Below are 22,492 nucleotides of genomic sequence, written 5' to 3' on the forward strand. Positions count from 1 at the left end.
GAAAAAAAGATGACGTCAAAATTATAGTGTCCATCTGTTGCAGAATTAGACTTCAGATCCTTTTTTTTTTGTCAATCCAGTTGAATTTAGAAAAAGTTCACAAGTAAATAAAGAAGAAAAGTGGGGAAATGAGCAAAAGTCAGCTAAACAAAATGCCAACGCCCATTTGAAGGAAACAATTCCAATTATTTACAATTCAATCAAATTAATTTCAGTCATTTGCTATGAGGAGAAAAAATTAAATTAAATTAAATTTCTTTAGATGCTGGGGCAACCGACAAAGTAGATTGAAGTTCCTTTCATCGCTTATTGGGTAGATATCAAAATTTTCTAACTGTATTGTCAGCCAAAATTGTCACCTTCACAAACATAAAAATAGGTCCCTAAAGTAAAACACCTATTGTTTAAACCTGCAAATCAAGTAAAACCGCAATCAACTTTAAAATGTGACTCAACACGAACAGAGTCGAAGCTTCATAGATTCTGTTACTTCAATTAAACCCTTCAAGAAAAATAAACTTATGCAACAATAACTGCAATACCTGAATTAACAAAAAGATCTACTCCTCTATCTCTAACATCCACTGCAAGAACAAGACAGTTTGAGAGCTGCTGCAAAAATTTTCAAAACGTTAGTTTGGTGCCATTACAATTGAGTCTTATGTACATTGATATCTATCTTGCCCATATTATTAGACCTCACTATCAGTCTGGTTTGGACTAGAACTGTGCTGAGAAAACCTAGACCAGAATTGACTCAGGAATTCTCATTCTGAACCACATTGAAACCGGTAACCAAAATGGATTGGTTCTAGTTCCAATCCCTTCCCTACAGCTTTTGGGATCAGAACTGGCCTGAAACTGCTGGTCCAGTGGTTCTGAGCTGGCCTGGTCCCAAGTTTTTTTTTTTTTTTTTAATTAAAAAAAGGCAAAAGGTAGGAAAAGCTCTATATTCTATGGGCCCCTCTAGCGGTGTTTAAGAGGTTCAACAACAGATTATACAAAGTCCATGGTCATCGACATTTATTGTGCTACAGAAAGGATGCAATTAAAAAACCTAGGTCATATTATCAAAGAGGCAATGTCTTCAATTATAGGAAACTAACCTGAATTTCTAGAAGGTGGTCCGACCATGAAAGTCAGAAAATGTTCAAGATAATCATATCTCCCTGCATATATGATGAATAAAGGTTTCTAACTTCTACTTTTCCAAACCATCCTGCTACACAAGGTTGATTGATTGAGAAGAAAAGCGGAATCAAGTATCATGTGGCAGTAGCAGTACAGTCCTCGTTAGATGCAAAACTGGTGGTCTTTGGAGCTTCAGTGCCTCTTACTACTCTGTTATATATGACCTTAAAAGACTGTGAGCCGTATGGTCGACTAAGCAAACTTATTGGCATCCTCAGAGTCTGCTTCCGATTTCTCCTTCCCCTTATCAAAATGCTGAAAGTTTTTTCTCCATCAAATTTCCTTTCATCAATGCTGCTAGTATTCTCTATGGAGCTTTTGTTCTGGCTTGAATCGTTGTCAGAAATTTCAACCTTATCCAGATTTGAATGAGAGTTTTCCTTTAAATTTGCCAAGCCATCCACAGCCAGTTCATTTGCATCATCTGTTCCCTCTGCTGCTAGAAGGTTAACTTCTTTCTTCACTTCTCCAATGTTGTCAATATCCGCCGGCAGAACTGGAGGTGGACTTGTGCTTTGAGGATTTTCATATTGCAGTTTAGACTCTAACAGGGGATCAGGAATTGGCTCAGCAACAGGTGGCGGGACAGAAAACTCCATTGCTTGGCAGCCAGGCCATACTGTACTAGGAATAAACTCCGATACATTATGGTTCATGTTACACTGCCAAGAGAAATGATTGGGATGAAAGGCATTGCTGGTTACAGGAAAGGTACTCGTTGCCACTGTTGGGCTTTGACTGTAAGGAGGGTACATAAAGGGCAATGGCTGCATCATGTTTGCAGTTGCAGGAGGTGATGGATATGGATGGTGTGGGGAGGAGAGCGGACTAACTGTAGGCAATACAGTAGCAGGCCCAGGGTGAAGCGTCATGTTTACCGGCCAAGGTGCAACAGTTGGAACAGCACCAGGACCAGAAGGAAGAGCAATGTTCACAGGGAGCGGTGCAGCACGAGGAATGGATGGTGAAGGGTTAAATGGAGCTGCAGAAGCGGACAACTTCTTAATAGGGAGTGCACGAGTCTCACCTGAATTTATAACCAGCGGTTTATCCTTCAAATCCTCGACTTGAGGCAAGGTGGAATTACAATTACTTTGGGGTTCAAATTCATCAGGTGTATCCTTCTCACAGGGAGCTTCCTTTGGGGTAGAGTCAATTGAGTTTGGTACACTGTCAATCAATATGCTATTCTGCATAACTTCCTGAACCTTGACGATATCAGATTCAGATCCTAGTGTGTTTTGAGGCACCATCAAAGAATTATCTTCCTTTACATCAGTTGAGTGACTCTCTTCTTTCCTCTCTACAGCAGTTGCATTTTCCAAGTGACATGTGGAATCTATAGCAGAATTATCAGCCTTCTCTCCAGATGCACCTTCCAAATCCTTTACCACTGGACCAGTGTTTTTTGTTGCTTCATTTGTTTCTTCCTTGAGTTTTGCAACACCAACTTCCTGGTTATCTGGAATGTCACTTTGTGGAGACCAGACCTGAAACTTAGCAATAGTACCTGGTGGTGCCAATGCTACTTCCTTGTATGAAAGGGACTTTCCAAGACTAACTACAGAATTTTTCACTAGCCCAACATCATTAGGGGCAGAAACTGGACTAGATTCCATTGAAGAGGCAAAAACTTTACCATCAGTTCTTGAATTTTCTATTCTAGCAATTTTATTAGCTGAAGGAATAGACTTGACCCTGTATGTTACAGTTTTCACTATTCTCCGCCCAAATTTGGTACCCTGGGGAGGATTTGTGGCATGGTGATCTGCATAACTTCCATGAGATATTGCCCGTTTCTTTAAAAGATAATACCTGTTATTCTGGTGAGTATTCTTGACTGAAGGGTAATCCATGTTAGAATCCACAATCTTTTTCTGATAAACCTTGCCAATGAGTCCTCGCCGCTGCTTTAGTCTTCGCCCATATGAGCCAGCTGATCTTGGCCTTTGAACTGGTTGCCATCCATCATCTCCCTCAGCATGTGTGTCTGGCAATATTTCATTGGCAATGCCATTTTTACTCTCAACAGTCTCTTCCACAATCGGCTGCTGGAACTGAACTTGGGCAGAGCCTGTCTCCTGCGTAGCAACAGATCTATCCATGGCAACAGGTGTATCTGTCTCTTCACCTGAAGCCTCTTTGGGTATCTCTTTTTGAGATTCATCGGAACTTGATAAATTAACATTTGGCGGTGTCTTTTCCTTTATCTAAAATGAGAAAATTGAAAGCATAATGGATTAAAGAAAATTGAAACATGCCAGAAGATATACAAGAGTTTCTTTAAAAAAAAGGAAAGGAAGATGTAGATGAGTAAACTTCAGCAAACATTTGGAAAAATCTAGAATGGACATCCTTAGGCTTGGAGGGTTGAATTATCTCTCTTTCAGGCACTTGGATTTACAGTTTTTTAACTTTGGTTAGTCAACTCGATCTATTCTCACATGTTTTGAAACTAATGTCAGAAAAATACAACGTGAAATTGCCTAATCCAACAGATACGGTTACTAAGCAATCGAATGTGTTGTTTTAAGTTATATGCAGATCTCATTGCCATGTTAATATTTTCTATAACCAAACATGACCTGACTCTGTTTACCTTCGTAATATAGCTTTTCCTTTTTACTGACGCAAAATCTCTTCCCTTGGAGTCACGGCTTGGATTAATATAGTCCAGCAAATCTGAAACACTGCCAAATAATGAAAAGCAAAAAACTTATTAGTATCAAGAAATGTATCTGTTGCAATAAGAATATGCATCATTACCATCTCTCTAGCTGGCAAGGATCATATTCATGGTGCAAATATTCAAATGCAAAACAAAAGTAACATTCAGTGGGGTCGTATAGATATCCTGAGGGAAGCCCTGATAGGTTACTTACAACAATAAATGTATTTCAGTCCAGAAGATAGGCTGAAGATCACCATGAACATATGATGTTTTGAAATGTTTGTTCTCAGCCAGATTTTATCAAACACATAGGGAATTAGAGGTAGCATTCTACTGATGTTAAGTCATAGACTTGTTTCTTCAGCCCTTTTCTATGCTTGGTAAAGCAACTAAACCTTACACCAAGCGGCATGAAATTATCTAGCAAAGAAACTATAGTGTTTTTCCCAAAACCAGAACTCCAAGAAAATAAGCAATGCCAGATACATGAGAAACTGCACCATAGCAGAGTGATCTATGGTGTGATTACCCAAAAAGTAGCAGACTAACAAAATACATCAAATCTATAATATAATGAACTTGATAAAGGTTTACAACAAACAAGGATGATATTAAGCTAATTCACCTTAGGTGGCCTTTGCTAGCTATGGATGCATCAGGCTTCTTAGTACCATTTCGTGCTGCTTCTTGCTGTTCGAGGGCCTTGGATTCAAAGTACTCAAGCCAAGCAGCAGCATCCTGCCGAATTTCATTGAAAAGAAAAAATTGCATGGACATCTGAGAACCCATTTCATATTAAAATTTAAAAACTTCTAATTAGTTCATTCAAACGGTGTCTCTTTGCCAGATGATCCAAATAGTCATTAGTGGCATCAAATTCAAAGTAAAGGAAAAGGTAATTAAATACAGGACCTCTGGTAGGATACCTGAGTACGCAAATCATCTGGACCCAGCTTTGCACGGAGAATTTGCAAGGTCGTTTGTTCATGCTGAACGCTGAATGGATATGCTTCCATCAATGAGAGTGCAATTGCTATTGCATGGTAACTTGCTGCTGTCTGAGATAAAAGTAAAAATGCATAATTTAGTAAATATGTGTAATGCACAGATCTCTAGCATGTATAACTTGTCCAATAAGTTTCATTTTTTATGTAGTAGTTAAAAAATGTAGTGTCCATGGAAGTGTTATTTACCATCTGTAATATAAAAAATAAGCCATAATGTTAAAGTTCTCCATGCCCTTAACAGAAGAAATCCCTGCCTTATTCTGCCTTAGAAGTGTCATCTAGGTGTTTCTTCTCTTAAAAAGGATGGAGGAGGTGAAGATGGTAATTTTGAGGTAAATTAATTATTAGTAATAGTATAAAGCCAAAAATCTTTGAGGCATATTAATTAATTAATTTTTTAGGTAAATTAATTATTAGCAATAGGATGCAACTAGCCCGTGGTGTTGGTAATCAATATTTGCATCCCCCTCCTTCCCCTACCATCCGCAAAACCAAAAAAGAAAAGGGAGAGGTGTTGGGGTGAAAAGGATACCTTCAAATATCTAAACCACCAAGAAATTATAAGAGCTTATTACGAAAAAATAGAGTGAATGAACCATAACCAAGAGAAAACAGAACCTGAATATGATCTGGACCAAGCAACCTTTGGTTGCACTTCAGAGCTTTATGAAGATATCTGAGAGCAACATGCACATTTCCCAGGCCTTCCTCCATCATAGCCACATTGATGTATGTTGCAGCAGTGTTTGGGTGAGAAGGACCACACGTGAGATGAAGAAGATACAAAGCACGTTTTACATACCTGGTCAACCACAATACTGAATTTATGCAAGGCATAAAGGTATTCATGAATGAACAGAACTTGTGGATGTGACTCCAATTATATCCCATGACTTGCAGAAAATTTATAAAGAAGACTGGAAGTTGCTCAAGAGGAAATTTTGAAAAGGAAAAGGGGCATGTGTTTCAGCAATATAAACTTTGTACGCTGCTTAAATCTGATTAACAGCAGGGGAATAAATACTTGATTGATATGCAATATTTTCATTGAAATCACCATGAAAACAAAATTATTCAACCATTCTAATGATGAACTTAAGCATGATCAACAAAAGAATATCAGAATCATGTTAAGAAAAGATAGAGTGAAAAGCATGCCTTTCCATTCAAACCCAAAACTTTATGTAAGAAGAATAAAGCATACTTGAGAGCCAGTTCTGTGTGTTGAAGTCTGTAATAGAACACAGCAAGATCCCCATAACTTTTCATCGTATCAGGATGATCAAGTCCTAGTTCCCTCTCATTTATATCCAAGGCCTTTTGCTGATATATTGTGGCCTGTAACATTGAAACAAAAAACATTACTACATAACATCGCAAACTTTTAAGATGAGTCTGTAAATAAAATATGCTCATTCAACCACAAAATCTTATGTAATTTATCGAGGTGAAAATAAGCTGAGTTACTATGGAAATGCTTCAGCAACATTAGAAAGAAATGGACAATAAATAGACCTGATTGAAGTCTCCAGTATGATACAATACGACAGCAAGAAGGCTGTAAGCTCCTGCAGTCATCCGATGGTAGGGACCACAAACTGATACCAGCTTTGCAAGAGCCTGGAAACACCAAAGAACTTCTTCAGCTAACATACCATAGAACCAATAGAGAAGGATGAAGGAATAGTAGGAGAACGACCTCATTCATATGAAGAAAACAATGACTTTGAGTAGGGGACTAGGGAAGGAACCTAAAAGAAGCCAGGACTTCTAGTTCGCACGTAAAAATAATACTTAAAGGCATTTCAGTTGTCATATACCTTTGTCCCATAGATAACCGCATCTTCAAGTTTTCCTTTGTCTAAGGCTGTTTTTGATGATTCCAAGAGTTGTCTTCCATCGGCAGAGGAGCATGCAGCTTGCTAAAAAAATTAGAAAAGGGAGCTCTTAAGTAAATGTGAGCAGAATTCATACATAATAGAAAAACATATATGCTCCCATGTCAACTCATCACCTTATGCACTGGGACCAGGCTAACAATATCTGATTTTTGAAAAGGATGTGGAGAATCCATATCAAAATCCCTCGGAACCAATTCAATACCCACCTAAAAAAAAAAGGAAAAGCATAAAAAAAGTCATATATTTGCGTCAGTTTTTCAATCTTTGCAAGAGAGACAAATGAGTCCAGATTGTTTATGGGACAGAATATAGTGGTTCAGAGCTGATTATAATTATAGCACAGCAAAACAAACTTTATGAATACACTTTCATTACGAACAAAACATAGTAGACAATTAACTTTAAGCATAAAGCAATGACCATTAAAATCATGCATTCATATGGAAATCTCATTGTTGACTCTAGCATCCAATTTTCCCATACATGCTGTTAATTTATTCCAATCACTTCTCATGACCTAAAAAATTCTTTTGACACTGATTTCTCATGATTTGCCCCAGAACACATTGCAATCCTGTAAATAGGGTAAAAGCTAATTGTACGCAACACAATTCAAATGCCTCTAATAGGAAATTTTTGGACTACAAACTCTGTAAATTTATTCTTGATAAATATACCTTGTGGCATAGTCCACGGAGAATTGCAAATTTTCTCACATCTTTAAAGCTTGAGCTGCTAAGATCCCAGTCATATCGCTTTTTCAGAAATACCTCCAGCCATCTCCATACAAGCGAATGGATGCGGCGGGACTTATCTGTATCTCTACTTTCAGGAACACCAAGCATCAGATTTAATGCAGCAGCTATTGATACAGCCATTTTCTCATGGTTTGTGACAGCTGCAATCACAGCCTGAAGAATATGCTTAAATGCTCGTACAATCATCTCGTGAATGCAGAGTGACTGTACATGTGACAGCTTCTCCGAAAGCTTTACCTATAAAAAACAAAGAGCAAGGGTTATCCACTAAGGAAAAGCCATTTGAATGAATTATTCCACAACTATAATAATAGATCAAAAATTAATTTATTAACATCTATATTGGAATCAGAATATGAAGTGAGGCAGCCTCAGTAATATCAATTTTTCTCGATAAATTTATAACATTACAAAAAGAAAAGATTAAAATGGAAGTACATTTGTGGTAACAAAAAAATAAATTTATATAATATTTAATTAAAAAAATTTTACATATGAAAAGTTTGTGTGCATGTTGTAATCATTGACAGCAAGGAAATACAAAAAGGAATAGTAATAATGTTGTTGAAACACTATACAACTTTGATAAAATTCAAATGTATAGGAAAATACATCCCCCTCATTTGTGGTGCAACAGCTAAGAGAAGCGGTCTCATTATTAGTCAATAATTTAGTATTGAAAATTATGAGTTTAAGAGTTGAAATCTATTAACCGAACTCTTGAGTCCAGAAAACTTCGACCCCATGCTCCTAATGCATTGCAGAAAAGGTGTTGACTTTACTCGCAAACCTTGAAAAAAGTTGACACCCAAAGAAGATTCACCTCCTCACAACAAGGTGAGCTTTAGAAAGGTAATCCACTAGTGGAATGCAGACAGCAACTTGAGAAGACATTTTTAAAGCTAGAGGACAATGTATAGTTGTTTATAACATACTGAGCTATCGATAGGTGCAGAACTACAGGTAGAAATCTTCATATGCATATGTCACAAGCACAGTAAAACCTGTCTTTGTGTAAAGATTTTTGTACACAACATCTGATTAGATAAACTAGAAAGAACTGAAATGGCTATAATGTAGGTAGTGAGTATGGTTGTAAGAATTCGACATAACAGCTTTGAGGCAAACAAAATGAAGAATAACAGAATTAGGGAGTTTCCTTCACAGAAAAAGAACAAATAAATGTGAACATGTGTTAAGTAAAAGCTAGTATTCAAGAGAACAAGTAACATACAACGTGTCCCAAGGAACGCATCCGAAGACCTCTAGTATGCATAAAATCAGTTAGAGTCCGGCCATCTACTGGAGATAGTTCTAGAGAGCCAAAGTCTGCTACCTGTATTCCACTGTTAATACAAGATCTAGGAATTCAAATATGGATTAAAAAAACAAACAATATTGAGAAATTACCAGTTTTGGAAGAGCAACATCAACGTAATATTTCTGAGACATGTCGATTAGCTGTTGCAAAGACTGTCGGCAACATGGTGGATTAGTTCACACCATATAAAAGTACAAATGAAGAAAACCCAATGACATGAAAAAAGTACTACCTTGCGATGAAGTCCAGTGTCTGATTCTCTTAGTCGAACGAAGGCTGCATCAGACAACAACCTCTGCAGTTCAAGCTCATTTTTTTTGGCAGCGCTTTCAAGTTGAGATTCCTTAGCAGTTGACGTGGCATCTTCAACTTCCCCAATTACACCCTCAACAGCGGATCTTGAGTTTTCAGGCTGCATTTTCATATTGGTTTCATCCAGTTTCTTCTTGTTGCTCTTAAGGGACCTCAGAGGTGTGCCTAGTCCCTCAACCTTCATTTCTTTTTCTCTGGAGGGTTTCTTGCTCTTTTCAGCGGATGGTTTCTTATCTTTTTCCGTATTTTTCTGGTCCTGCAAATGTTGAATCCAACAGGCTCCAAGTTCCCATCTTACAAAATGATCCTGTTCCAGTGCCTCTTGCTCAAGCTTAGCAAGACTTTCTTCCAGAATTCTTTCTACAAAAGCCTGGGAAGCATTGAGCTCTTCATGCTCTGAGATTTGTAAGTGAGTTGCTGGTTTACTGGGTTCTGAAGCTGTTGCTTTGTCAAGAAGTAGTCTCAAACTGTAAGGAAAACAAGGTCAGACTTTCAGATAATGATAGCCATATATAATCTTCAAAATATATTAAAATATCAACACCCAATCACAGGAGAGCAACAACATGCCATGGGCATGCAGAATGAATTACACCACCCATCAAAGAGTCTAATGTTTGAAAAATTTAGGGTTGAATACAACACCAACCTCCAAGAATGTATAACACAATGGTGTTTGTCCAACATAGGGACAAAATTATGATATTTTATTTTAAGAAGATGCCCATGTTAAATTTAACCTCAATGCAGCATTATCTAAAGAGATCATCAGAATTTCTAGAAATGTTAAAGACAATAATGCACTTCTCAGATGACAAAAACTTCATCCATGAAACCAGATATAATTTGTTTATATGGTAGTAAAACTTATGTTCTAACTTATCTAAGTGAATAACATCAAAGCATGATTGAAGCCATACATGAATCCATCACAATGTGGGTGTTCCAAGCTAGAGTCAAAGCAATTGGTGCAATCACCATGCAGTTTATTGGGGGATTCAAAAAACATTTACTAATAATTGCATGTGCAACCACATTGTTGTGACATGATTGTTTATTGACCCATAGCAAAAGATGTTGCAAAAACCTGTTGATGTTAAGGGCATTGGCACCGCCTTCAGGCTGTTCAAGTTCAATACTTTGTGATGGAGGATTGACATTCTTTTCCTCCCTCCCCTCAACTTTCACAACCGCAACATAACCACAGTATCTTACATTAACAATACCAAGCGTTGCAATGTCCTGTACTCAGAAATTAAAACATCTTTCATCAATTTAACCATTACACTAGAATTAGAATTCCAAAATCCATGCAGCACATCATTTACCAATGATACTTTCAGGAACTTACATGTGCAGCTGTATTCTCATCGGCAGTAATTCCTTTCAGTAGGTTCCGCTCTATTAAATTTTTTTTATCCACTCCAGTAGCTTGAATTCCATCAATTTTAGTGTCTATCTTAGAGCTTGCATCGGAAGCATCTTTCATAATTGTGATGCTTAAGTCTCCTACTCTATCTGTATAAAGAATTTCACTACTCCCACCCGAACAAACTAAGTCTGGGTTTAGTCTGACATGTTGCACAGCCTTAATGGCTCTGAAAATGGCAATGTCAACGAATAAGCTGTGAAGAAGGAATGCTTTCCTATCTCGAACCTGCCTCTCCTCTGCTGTCTTGCAGGGCATAGATGAAAGGAACAAAAACTCACTAGACCAAGGTATCAAATCACTTTTCCCATCTCTTCCAAGACCACCTCCATTTCCTCCCCATGTTTCATCCTCAACTGGAAGAGAAGGGAAAACTGAAGGTGATTGTACTGCGAATGGAGGGATCAACCATGTGTTGGCTCTAAAACCATAAGGAAGATTCCCGAACTGCAAGGAACAAAGATAGGGAGAGGAAATTTGGCATAAAAGAGGGATTATGAACAATATTGTCCTTAAAGTGACATTATTGAAAATGTTTACGTATTTTTCTCTTATGTCTTTTGACATCAGTCAAAACATGGAGAAAAGGGATATAGAGATGATTCGGCAAAATGATTTTGTACCTTGTTACGTTCCGAAAATGCTTTCATGAGATCATCATAACCCTGAAATTTGAGAGAGAAATATAAACTCAACCACATTTCCAATCAGCCGAAACAAATAATCTGAAATAGCTCAGTCAAAGGAAAACTAGATTGGATATGACACACAAATTCATATGTTAAAACATGATTACACACTCAGCATATGCACAGGAATAGTTCTTTATCCAAAGGATCTCGCAAATCAAAAGATCATAAACAGGAGACCAGCACCATGAAAAAATTACACAGTTTAGTATTAGTAGCACTATGCCACAATGACTCAGCAATAATGAGCCACACAAGCAAACTTTATCATACTTAGGAAAACCATGGAAAATTTACAGGAAATGCAAACTCTTGAATAAGGCAAGAAAATAAATGCCTCAAACAAGATTATTAAATGAATCTAGATTTTGCATATTACACAAATTATCACTAATTCATCCAGAAACTTAGAAAATGATTGGCAATGAGTTCGGTACATACATTTATAAGATAAGCTATTGCAACCTTATTGTTCCTGGCAAGCATGATCCAGAATATTGATAAATGTCATTTAAATTAAAGCAGGCATTTGAATATTATCCAATACAATAAAATAACTTCAGACTGATTATATTAAAAGCGAGATAGAGGTGAATGAGAGAAAGAAACTAACATTATCAAAGGCTCTACTAAGCTGCCGAAGCAAATCAACGAGATCGTGACACAAAATCCGCTGCTTCCCAACATTGTAAAATCCCTTTCTGCAAGCTTCAACCTGAACCAGCTTTCCATTGCAAAGCTTCACCTGATCATCGCACAAGAATTTAACAACGAAAACATAAAGAGGTTTTAAAAATTTAAAAGAAAGGAAATAATTAAAAAAAAAAAAAGTTTTACATCCAGGGAGAAGAGATGATCGTCCTCCGAAATCTCCTCAATGTGTCTTTTCGTTGCCTTCCTTATAACTGCAATATTCGTAACAATATCGAATTTTCAGTTACAGATTAATAGTACACAGAAGTGTATGTTTACAAATAGAAAGAGAGAGCACATTGAAGAGGCGGAGTAAGGTGGGACAGTGAGAAGAACTCGTAAAAGCTTCCAAGCTTAGGGCATGAATGACTCATCTCCCCTTCTGCCTCCAACGGCACGTCTTTTGACGATGGTAACTGTTTAGCATTGGTGGCTTGGGATTTGATAGTGGTTTTCTTGGCGCTCTTATCCTGCAAACCAGGCGCATTCTTTCCAGAATCAGATTTGGACTTATCCTGCGCGCTCGCCGACGGACCAAACCACGTTGTGCAGGCCACAATATCCAGGAGCCGTCGAACGTGCGCCAGTGCAAGCTCTTCATCATAGTCCTCTGCCGCAGAAAACGAACAGCAGACCACAGCGTTGTCAAATCACAGGCAGAACTCAGAATAAAGAAGTTGCATGCGGTTGCAACGTTATTTATTAATGAACAAGTGCGGTGTCGTTTTCAAGGAATTAATTGGGCCTCGAAAATCGGCGGCCCATGAGAGGCGTCGTTTGACGTAATTATTTAAAGTTTTAATTGAAACGGTGGCGTTTGTTTGCATGCAATGATATGTAGTTTTTACCTTCTGTTAACGTGAGGACGCAAGGCTTGAGTGCTGAAACGTCGACGGTGTCCTTTAACCGTGGTCCCCTCACCTACGAAACAAAACAAAACCAGAAGACCGTTATAGTGCAAATTGCTTGCACGTTATATTTCGACGGCCCTCTTAAAACCTTTATAATTGACCATTTTGGCATTCTTTTGGCTAGTGGGAGAATAATATACATTACATTTTCCATTCCCATGACATTACAATATTAGAGGAAGCCCACTCGTCTAATGTAAACCACATAAATCAGAGGTTTAAACTTTTGGATTATTTAAATCTAGCTAGTAACCTATTTGGTTTGAATCAACAATTATATTTGTAGGCGAATTTTATTATCCTGATTTGAATATTTAAAATTAAAATTGTAAAATAATCGTACTATAATTCTTACCTCGTGGGATAATGAAAAATTTGTGATGTAGCAAGTTTCTGTATTCACTGATAATAGCCGACGAACATCTATAATTCTGTCTGTAGATATTCCCTGCACAAGATTTGCATTTTTATTTTTTTTATTTTTTTTCAAGTTATTAAAATAATATTTTCAATTAATAAACATCCAAAATGAGCAGACAATATGTTACCTACCAAGCAACTGGCATGGAAAAGGAAAAACACAATAGGTAACTTCCTTGAAAATATCTTTATTGTAGTCCAAGAGAATTTTGGGCTGTCATTTCACTCAAACTAAACAGTTGTGTTTACAGTCAAATTACGCAACTTTCTTTAACCAAATAATTTTGGTTTTTGCACATTTGGTGTCGAGTAATTCTGAAAGCAATTTTCTTGAAAATAACGAACACCAATCTCATCTTATTTGGCCAGATTAATAAGACTTAAGAGCAGCTATTTTAGCTACCACGGACCACCAATCTGGTGAAGCCTAATTAGTGCTGCTGATTGTGTACAGACAATGGCTTGTGTTAGATTTCAATTTAGCCAATCAGCCATCGGCAGATGCCATGGCCTCCAAACCATTCAAGAATTAAGAATATTACTATATAGATGCTACTATAATGGTTCTTCCGTCCTATTGTTTTGTAGTTAATTAAACTTTATGAGTTTGAATTCAATTGAAATCTAATTAATTACAAAAGTTAATGCAAACTGTTTGCCGGTGGCTCTGCAAGTGCAAAATAATTTTAAAAAAAAAATAATGAAAAAAAGTTTTGAGAACTGTTGTTTTGAAAGAATTTCGATGATTCCAATAAAAGAAGAATGAACTCAAGAGCAAGCAACAAACCTTCAAAACAGTACGAGTTTCATCAGGGAGATTCACTGTGATATCAGTAACAACTGGAAGAACTGCAGAATATTGTAAAATCAAAAGGTTAGGCGTTAACTTCTCCAATATAATTAAATTGTGCTCACAAATTCTGCAGTGAAATACAGATTTTTAATTACCCTTCTCATCCTTCTTCTTCTTTTCTCCCTTTGCCTTGCTGCGACTGTTCCTTGGTGCCATTTTCTAGCTTTGCTCGATAGAATAAGCTAAAAGGGTTAAAACCTATTTCAAAGAACATTCTTGAGTTAGTATAACATTGCTTCTTTTATCTAGCTCTTCATTTGCAATGATAAAATAACAATTCACCGCAAAAACCAGAGTCTGTCTAATCTGAGAAGCAGTTAGAGGATAAAATTCAATACCCACCACATAATTAATGCTCCAACGTCAAAAAAATAAATAAAAAATAGCTGAAATTTAAAACTACAAGCCATTTCAGAATAGAAAATTAAGTTCAATGATAACAGCTACCAACATGGACTAGTTCGATAGTTACCAATAATAACAGCAGAACTCAAAGAATTCTGGAAGTCTAAGGATTGAAGAAGAGAGATAGAGACAGAGAAAAAGGAGTATTTAATGCAGTATTAATTGAAAATGCTATAGAGTAAAGATACGGAAAGGAAGAGCTAGAAGAAAAAAGAGTTGCACTGACTATATATGTTTAAAAAACATATATATGCAGAATAAATGATAAAAATAAGGGAAGTAGGGAGAGGGGTTTAGAGATTGGATAATGAAGAGGGCATAACCATTAAAGAGGTTTGAAATGAAGGTTTGATGGACTGGATAGAAATGGTGAGAGTGAGAGAAAGCAATAGATATAAGAGAGATGTGGGTACGATAAGGAAGGAAGGGCGGAGATTTAACAGTCAGATAATATATATGGCGTTTTATGGCAGTTTCTGGCTTATACGGTAATCATATTACTGGGATATTTTTATCATTTTAATTGATATATGTTATTTTTAAAATACGTGCAGTTATTATTATTTTTTTTTAATGATACATATATCATTTTCAAATTACAAACAATTATTTGTATCTTCCTAACTCGAAATTACTGTTTGATTTGATTTTATGTAGAGATTAAAAAACTCATTTAAATGAAATTCTGTTTTGTCAGTTTATCAATTTTGTTATTTAAAATATATTTTTGTCCAGTAAAAAAAAAAAAAAAATATATATATATATATATATATATATATATATATATATATACATATATATTAAACTATGATTTTTTTTTTAAATGACTTACTTTTATGCAATAAACAATGAAACTTCCAAAATTTTTTAAAAAATGGGAAATTCTTGCCTGCATAAAATGTTTCTCATAACATATTAATTGGTTGTGTGAGTTATTAGGTATTCCATTAAATGTATATAGCTATAATTATCATTATAGGAAGACCAAACTTTTTGATTTGACTGCCTAATTGTTCAATTTTGATGAACAAATTTCTATTTTGAAAAAAAAAAAAAAAAATAATGAGTTTCATTCAATTAGTTACTCACTAACATATAACTTGGTTTGTTGTAGGAGTTGGTACCGTAAGACAAATAAAAGTTCAGATTACGGAGGGGCCAAAACAGTGTTTATGATTTGATGTTTCATAGTATATAATAATGGATAAAAACCTTGCAGTTGTCTGTAACCTCATCAGATTGCATTTCGTTTTGGGCTTCAAAAGACACTTGAATGTTTATATCTGACATGATAAAAAATTATTTAACATTAATTTTGAAAATATCTAAGTGAATCATTTCGTTCTCTTTAGCAATCTAAGGAGTCAAATATAAATAAATAAATAAATCCAAAATGATCTATATTTTTATTTATAAATTCTCAATCTTCATAATAATTACACAAGCCAATCCATTCACTTTCTTAATTAATTACATTTAGATTTGTCAAACCCCTTTCTAGCTAACAATTACAATATAACTGTTATATTTCATTTTGCTCAACTGAAATTGTATTTCTTCAATAATTTTGATGATTTGTCTTTTCAGGAGCACACCGAAATTATTTAAAAATCAAGTTTCAAATTTATTTAAGATTCGTACCACTAGGCCTTGGCTTTATGAGTATTTAAAAAATATATATATGTATTTTATCACTATGCATAAGTCCCTGAATAAGAAAAAGAAAACTAAAGTAATATTTTTCCATCAACTTGTGTGTATATATATATATATATATATATATATGTTCAAGGTCTTGCAACTGGAGGAAATATTTGCAGTAGCTGTGTTCCATTTGGATTAATACAACCAACCGCCTTAGTCTGAAAATGATGTTTGCTGGATAAGTTGATGAAAGCCTTGCATTTTTATGGCTCCTTAATTAGTTCAATAATATACAAATACTTCTTTAAAAATCATTTCAGAATTTACCAAAAAAAAAAAAAAAAAATCATTTGGGTGTTTAAAATCTGTGAAAATCACCTGACGGAGCAACTTTAAACACGGTAAAAATTAGAAAATTGTTTATTCACATCGCTCTCGGTTAAAATCATATACCCTATGTCCTTAGAATTGTCTTCTATTTAATTTAAGTCTCCAATATTTGAGAAAATGGTACTTAATAAATAATTTGGGTATATATGAGTAAAATATTACTCTTACTAAGCATTTGATTGTAAATTTTTACTGCAATTTTTAGCTTGAATTGAAACTGATTTGTTGTAAAGGAATTGATTGACTTATCAATGCCATGCTGGCCACTCCAACAATAGATTTAAATGATTTCCCTCCTCATCCACATCATTATCTTCACAATTGACTTGTTTCGAGATAGAACTAGAAAAGTAAAATGGAGTTATAATATTTTAAAAATATTTGTCACATGGTGACATAAGCATTTAAAATTCATCTGCTTAATTTGCTAAAATTACTTTTTCATTTTTTAATTATTATAAAATATAATACCAGAAAACCTATTTAAAAAAACTAACTAATGAAATTCTATATGACAATCTAAGTATTGATTGAAATGATAAACGATCTCAATCTCGTAAGAGTAAAAATACAAATTCATATCCTAAAAAATGCAATCACAAATAGAGTTAAAAAAACTTTTACGCTTTATGGTTCAAAAAGAGTTACACATCTAAATTCTACTAAAAAAAGAGAAATTAGATCCTACACAAAAGTGAGTGCTAATATGATTAACATATTTTAAAAGTTAAAAAGCTATACTTTTCGTGATGGGTAATTTTTTAAATATGAGATATGCATAACTTTTTGTAATCAAGAAAATTATTTACAACTAAATCTTGATCATCTTACTACCAACAATAAGTGCAACAATTAATTGGCCATGGTGTAGCCCCCTGTTAAATCAGTACAGGTCACACAAAAAAAATACTATACTCTTCAATAATAGGCTACAGCTCCAACAATGAGACACTTTACCAGTAAAAGAAAACTAAAGTGGAGAAAATTATTGTAAATACTAAATAGATAATCTACCTTTCCATTTGCAATGTTCATTCCTTCCTAAAATTAGCTTATACAGAGGAATGAACAAGAAGTCAGAGATATGGAACAATAATAGGTCAACTAGTGGCCACTAACACTTGTATGCAAATTTACGTTATACAAGTGGGGCGGCATCAGATTGTGCTTAAATATTTATTTTTATATTGGAGAAAGGACGACCTTTTTAGACTAAATTAGAAGTTCTTTCAGGCAACTGCCGACTTTTTTCATTTACAATTAGAGCATATCCTGCAAGTGTATTCCAGGTGCAGATGAGCTATTTATCTTACCATATTATTGGCCCCAATAGCATCAAAAGTTCAGAGACAGCCAATCCAATCACTTGAATTTTGTCGCAGGGCCGTCGAATGAGTCCCAAACGTTAAGACAAACGGAGAATTCGGAATGCTCAAATATGGGAGAGTGGCTTCTCATGATCCTGATTGAGAACTACCACACTGCTTTTTGTCTCTCCCCTTTTGAAGTGTTTCTGCAAAAGTTTATCACTATCAGTTTGTTTTGTCAAAAAAGACTAATCAAAGTCTATTCAAATTCAACCATTGCACTCAAGTAATTCAAAAAGAAATGATAAGAATGTCACTGGAATCAACAGACCGTCACAAGTAAATATGATTAATTCCAAAATCAGCATCATAATTATATCTGTTAAACTTTTACTTCAAAAATTAAGGTAAGTAGCATATATCTAAAATAGCAACTTAATTCCTGATAGAGCTCAACAAAAGTGAATGTTACCAGAAAATGAGAAGAAATAAGGGAATTTTACTCTGAGAAACAATTTTCATTTACTTGCCAATATCTGAAAACCCGTCTTCTTTTGGGAATCCACTCATAATACCTTTAAAATATTGGATCATCACCTAAACTCAATATCATGTTTGTTTTCTAGTCAAGATAAGAAACAGTAACGAAGCAAAGTTTCCAAATGCATATAAAAAGATCAACTATTGCCACATCTTTTTTGACAAGACAACTTCAGCTTTAGGTGTTTAGCTAAATCCTAAACGCACAGAACTAAGACTACAACTTAGAAGTGGGAGGAAATCAGTGCAGACTGCAGAGCCTAAAACCCAATCAACAGAAAAATCTAAAGAGGTAACTTGGACAGAAAATATAGTTGAACATAAACAAAGGAAAGATTGATTACTGCAGTTAACCTCCATATGGAGTTCTTCCTTGTGCAAAATATAAAATTTAACCACGGAAAATGCAATTACTTTAGAACTCTGTTCAATCTATGATATTCAAAAATAAGATCACAAACTTAAAGAACATAAAAACCAGCTTAAGCTGTCAAGATACCATTTACAACTTGATTATGAACTACTCATTATCGCTCACGTATGTATAATACATAAACAAAGTAGCATTGAAAATTGCAAGAAGACAACTCTGAAACTACAAGCTCTTGTTTGCAGACGAAAATTCCCATTGATAATTAAAACATTCATGACTATTTATTTCCAAAGCCATACTGCTCAATCTTTGATTAAATGCCATGTCTAAGCCATCATTCATATGTTACAGCAACTCAACTCAGGTTTCATCACAAGTTCCTGAGCTTAGATGAAAGCGTAGGAATGCCAGCAGGATGGTTTGGTAAATCAAAGTACAGGAGTGGAACCATATCCCCATCTTAAAATTTTCATTTCTCAATAAAAATTCTTCAAATAAAAAAAAAAAAAAAATGCTTCTCCATTATTATGAAATGATTTGAGCATTATTATCTTGTAATCACAGACAAGAATATAATTACATTTTCCAAGTTACTGAATGAAATCATCCTTAAGTGTGATGCGTCAGGAATTTAGTTGTGCAACTCAGAATCTTTAATTTTTCCTTTCTGTTGCCAAGTAAAATATGCAAATTCCAAGTTTAATTTGACTGCATCAACAATAATCTTTCATTAAAAACTTGTAGTCACCACCACCACCACTACCACCAAAAAAGAACACGGAATCATCAATTTTACTGTTCACCATTCAAAAAGCAACCTTTCAAACTGCCTAAAGTGTTAGCTTTCTTGTCTTCTCTTGATCATAACTCTATATTCCTTATCCCAATCACTCACATAATGTTCTACCTTTTTGCTTTCAATAATCCTAAATACTAGCACCAACCTAATCTTGCTACTTGTCCTGTGTATAGCTGATATGCACATCTCCAAGCAGCAATATAAAAAATTGCAATATATGTGTGTCACAAACTAGGTCCACTAGGCCATTCACATTTGAAGCCTCCTGGAGCCGTTGACCTCCGCTCAATTCTTCTATCATTCTGCACCAAGCTCTCTCATAAAGCTATGTGATTTGTGCATTTTATCACCAATACAAAAATGCAAACAAAACGGTGTTATTATGTATTGTTTTTATTCAATTCTCCCACAGCAAAAGCTTCCTAAATCTGAAAAGAAAAACTTCACTACAAAATTCATAATCAGCAGAAGCACATCTACAAGTCTAAGCTGCCCAAAAGTGGCATATTAAGACACTCGAATTATACTACCGTGTACCATAACAACTTTTACACGCACCCATCAAAAAATGATACCAAAGTTTCAAATTAAACAGTGTCAATAATAGAGTTTTGAGAAAGACAATAAAGAAGACAAAAACAGACACATAATCATCTCCAAAATTACAAACAAAAGAAGAAGAAGAAGAATTAAATGATAGAGGATTGTGGATGGATCAGCATAGAAGGTTTGATCAACGCAGTAAGCAACGGTGGCATCCAATGGATGGTAAATGTTGGGAGAAGTCTACGCTAGCATTCAATAATAGAATGCAGCCGACGCCTTTTATTCCAACCCATCGCCACAGCTAATCCTATGGCAGTATTTGTTGTAGGAGAGGTTGCGACAGTCACATTGCAATACCTCAAGCAAGGACAAGGGCCCTCTCCCTTTCACCCATTACCGTCGCATCCATTATTACCACCATCAATCTCACTGCTCAGACCTTTTACTTTATAGCCATCATTTCCATTGCCAATTCACAGCATATCGAAAACCAGCACAGTTATAGAAAGGTTAACTTGAGACAGAGAAGCTCAAAAATATTACACAATATTAGTTACCCTTTTTACCGGATAATTCCAAGAGGAAATTCCTCAAACATACGCTCGTTAAATCGAAAGCTCCACTAGCTTCTGGTTTCATATAGCGATCGAAGAGCCTCTACAATACCGTCCGGCGCAGACGGAGGCCGAACATTTCTAGGGTTAAAGGATGGACTTTATCATCCAACAACTCCCAAGTTTCGGTCCTTTTACTTCCATAATAACATGGTCAAGCTAAGGAATCCGAAGCCAATTCTTTGTTGGGCTCAGTTTGAGGCCTCAGCCCAAACTCCACTAAAATATTTACAGTTCCGCCGTAAGTATATATACGATCTTTTGGAACCGTTCACCGTTCCCCTCCCACATTGACCTAAATTTAATTTCAAATCAAGTTTCAACTCTGCTTTCGAGTTGTTCTCCTTCCCGTTTCTTCACTTCCCATCATTAACAACCACTGCCGGCGGATCTCAACCCATCTTCGATCATAGCTGTCTATTCAACCATTCTGGAGATCACGCCGTTACCGCGCAGGCTACTGGAAAGCCTCTGGTATATCAATTACACCCTGATCTGTTTTCAAATCAAATCACATCGTCATCCTCTGTGACCGCCTATCGACTTGCCACCGCGAACGATTGATTTTTCAGAGCAACACGCGCATAAGCACACGATATCGCATTCCGAAGGCCTTTTGCATCTTACAATTCCAGGTCCGTTTCTTAATACGTTGTCGTTTAGAGGGGACATTAGTCGGCCAGCCATGTAAGCCGGCATGGAAGCCAGCTGTGATATAAGTCACTTCGCCATGTAAGCAGGTTGGTCCACTAATGCATCAAAATCACAGGAGTATGCCAGCTCAACATAACACATGTCCTCTAAATGTCACCACGTCAGCACAACTTGCCAGCTGTCAGAACATACTATATTTTCCCACGTCATTTTATGACATGTCAACAAAAACCAAGCCAGCTATCTGGAATATGCCAACTCGGCATGCTACACATCAGCACGAGTAATCACTTTACTTCCAGAGCGTCATATGAGATGTCACTTTTGTATACCACGTAAACAGGGGGGGATAAGCCAGCTGTCAGGATATACCACCTCAGCAAACATATCACTTGCCAGCTGTCAGGATTTGCCACATCAGCAAACATAACAATTGCCAGCTGTCAAGATTGCTACCTCAGCGTACATATTCTGCCAGCTGTTGAGGTTCGCCAACTCAACATACATATCCTGCCAGCTGTTGAGGTTCACCAACTCAGCACAGATGTCAACTCTCCAGCTGTCACGAAATGCCAGCACATGGTACATGTCATCTGGCAGCTGTCGGCTTGCCAACCAGGTGAACACGTCAACGGACAGCAGTTGTCATTACTGTCGGGACTGCCAAATCATCATACACGTCATCTGCCACATGTCAGGATAGCCAATTCAGCGAGCATGTCATCCACCAGCTGTCCATATATGCCAACTCAGTGCACATATGATCTTCCAGCTGTCAGTACTCCAACTCACTGTCCACGTCATCAGCCAATCACAGATACCAACTCAGTGTACATGTCATCTGCCAGCTGTCAGACGCATCATTATAATTTCCATATCAGCACATGACATCTAGCACCCATTGTTAAGCTAGCAACAAGTGTTGCCAGCTGTTCACCACGTGAGCATTGCTGCCATCATTTGCATTCAACATAAGCATTGACATTTATCCAGCTCAGCACCAACAGGCCATGTCCGCCCGTTGTTGTCGACACGTCATCATACCTGTCCGACTAACGTATATG

The 22,492-nt window shown here is 36.1% G+C and overlaps 1 protein-coding gene and 1 long non-coding RNA gene across 3 annotated transcripts; both read right to left on the reverse strand.

The window, feature by feature from the left end:
- Nucleotides 1-10: 10 nt before the first annotated feature.
- On the reverse strand, nt 11-14,979 carry LOC105642852 (Tetratricopeptide repeat (TPR)-like superfamily protein). Of its 2 annotated transcripts, none has more exons than XM_012227825.4 (26): nt 14,629-14,979; nt 14,252-14,354; nt 14,091-14,152; nt 13,239-13,331; nt 12,821-12,893; nt 12,271-12,582; nt 12,117-12,184; nt 11,893-12,024; nt 11,214-11,255; nt 10,513-11,037; nt 10,249-10,403; nt 9,082-9,628; nt 8,939-9,001; nt 8,763-8,864; nt 7,448-7,765; nt 6,884-6,976; nt 6,690-6,791; nt 6,385-6,489; nt 6,074-6,207; nt 5,488-5,671; nt 4,789-4,920; nt 4,488-4,600; nt 3,791-3,881; nt 1,107-3,401; nt 543-609; nt 11-410 (listed from the first exon to the last, which is right to left on the reverse strand). In XM_012227825.4, exons 2-24 carry the CDS (start codon nt 14,310-14,312, stop codon nt 1,266-1,268), a joined length of 5,643 nt encoding a protein of 1,880 aa, XP_012083215.1. In that variant the 5' UTR covers nt 14,313-14,354; nt 14,629-14,979; the 3' UTR covers nt 11-410; nt 543-609; nt 1,107-1,265. The 2 variants fall into 2 exon arrangements, with proteins under 2 accessions (XP_012083215.1, XP_020538282.1); XM_020682623.3 differs by having other exon boundaries at nt 543-612.
- A 2,509-nt stretch (nt 14,980-17,488) lies between these two features.
- LOC105642853 (uncharacterized) lies at nt 17,489-21,498 on the reverse strand. Its single transcript, XR_001047310.4, has 2 exons — nt 20,727-21,498; nt 17,489-18,108 (listed from the first exon to the last, which is right to left on the reverse strand). It is a non-coding gene; the product is annotated as an uncharacterized LOC105642853 (long non-coding RNA).
- Between the last annotated feature and the right edge of the window lie 994 nt (nt 21,499-22,492).

This window comes from Jatropha curcas, chromosome 5 (genome assembly GCF_041381405.1).
Source record: "Jatropha curcas cultivar XTBG-Jc1 chromosome 5, XTBG_Jcur_1.0, whole genome shotgun sequence".
Taxonomy (NCBI): Eukaryota; Viridiplantae; Streptophyta; class Magnoliopsida; order Malpighiales; family Euphorbiaceae; genus Jatropha; species Jatropha curcas.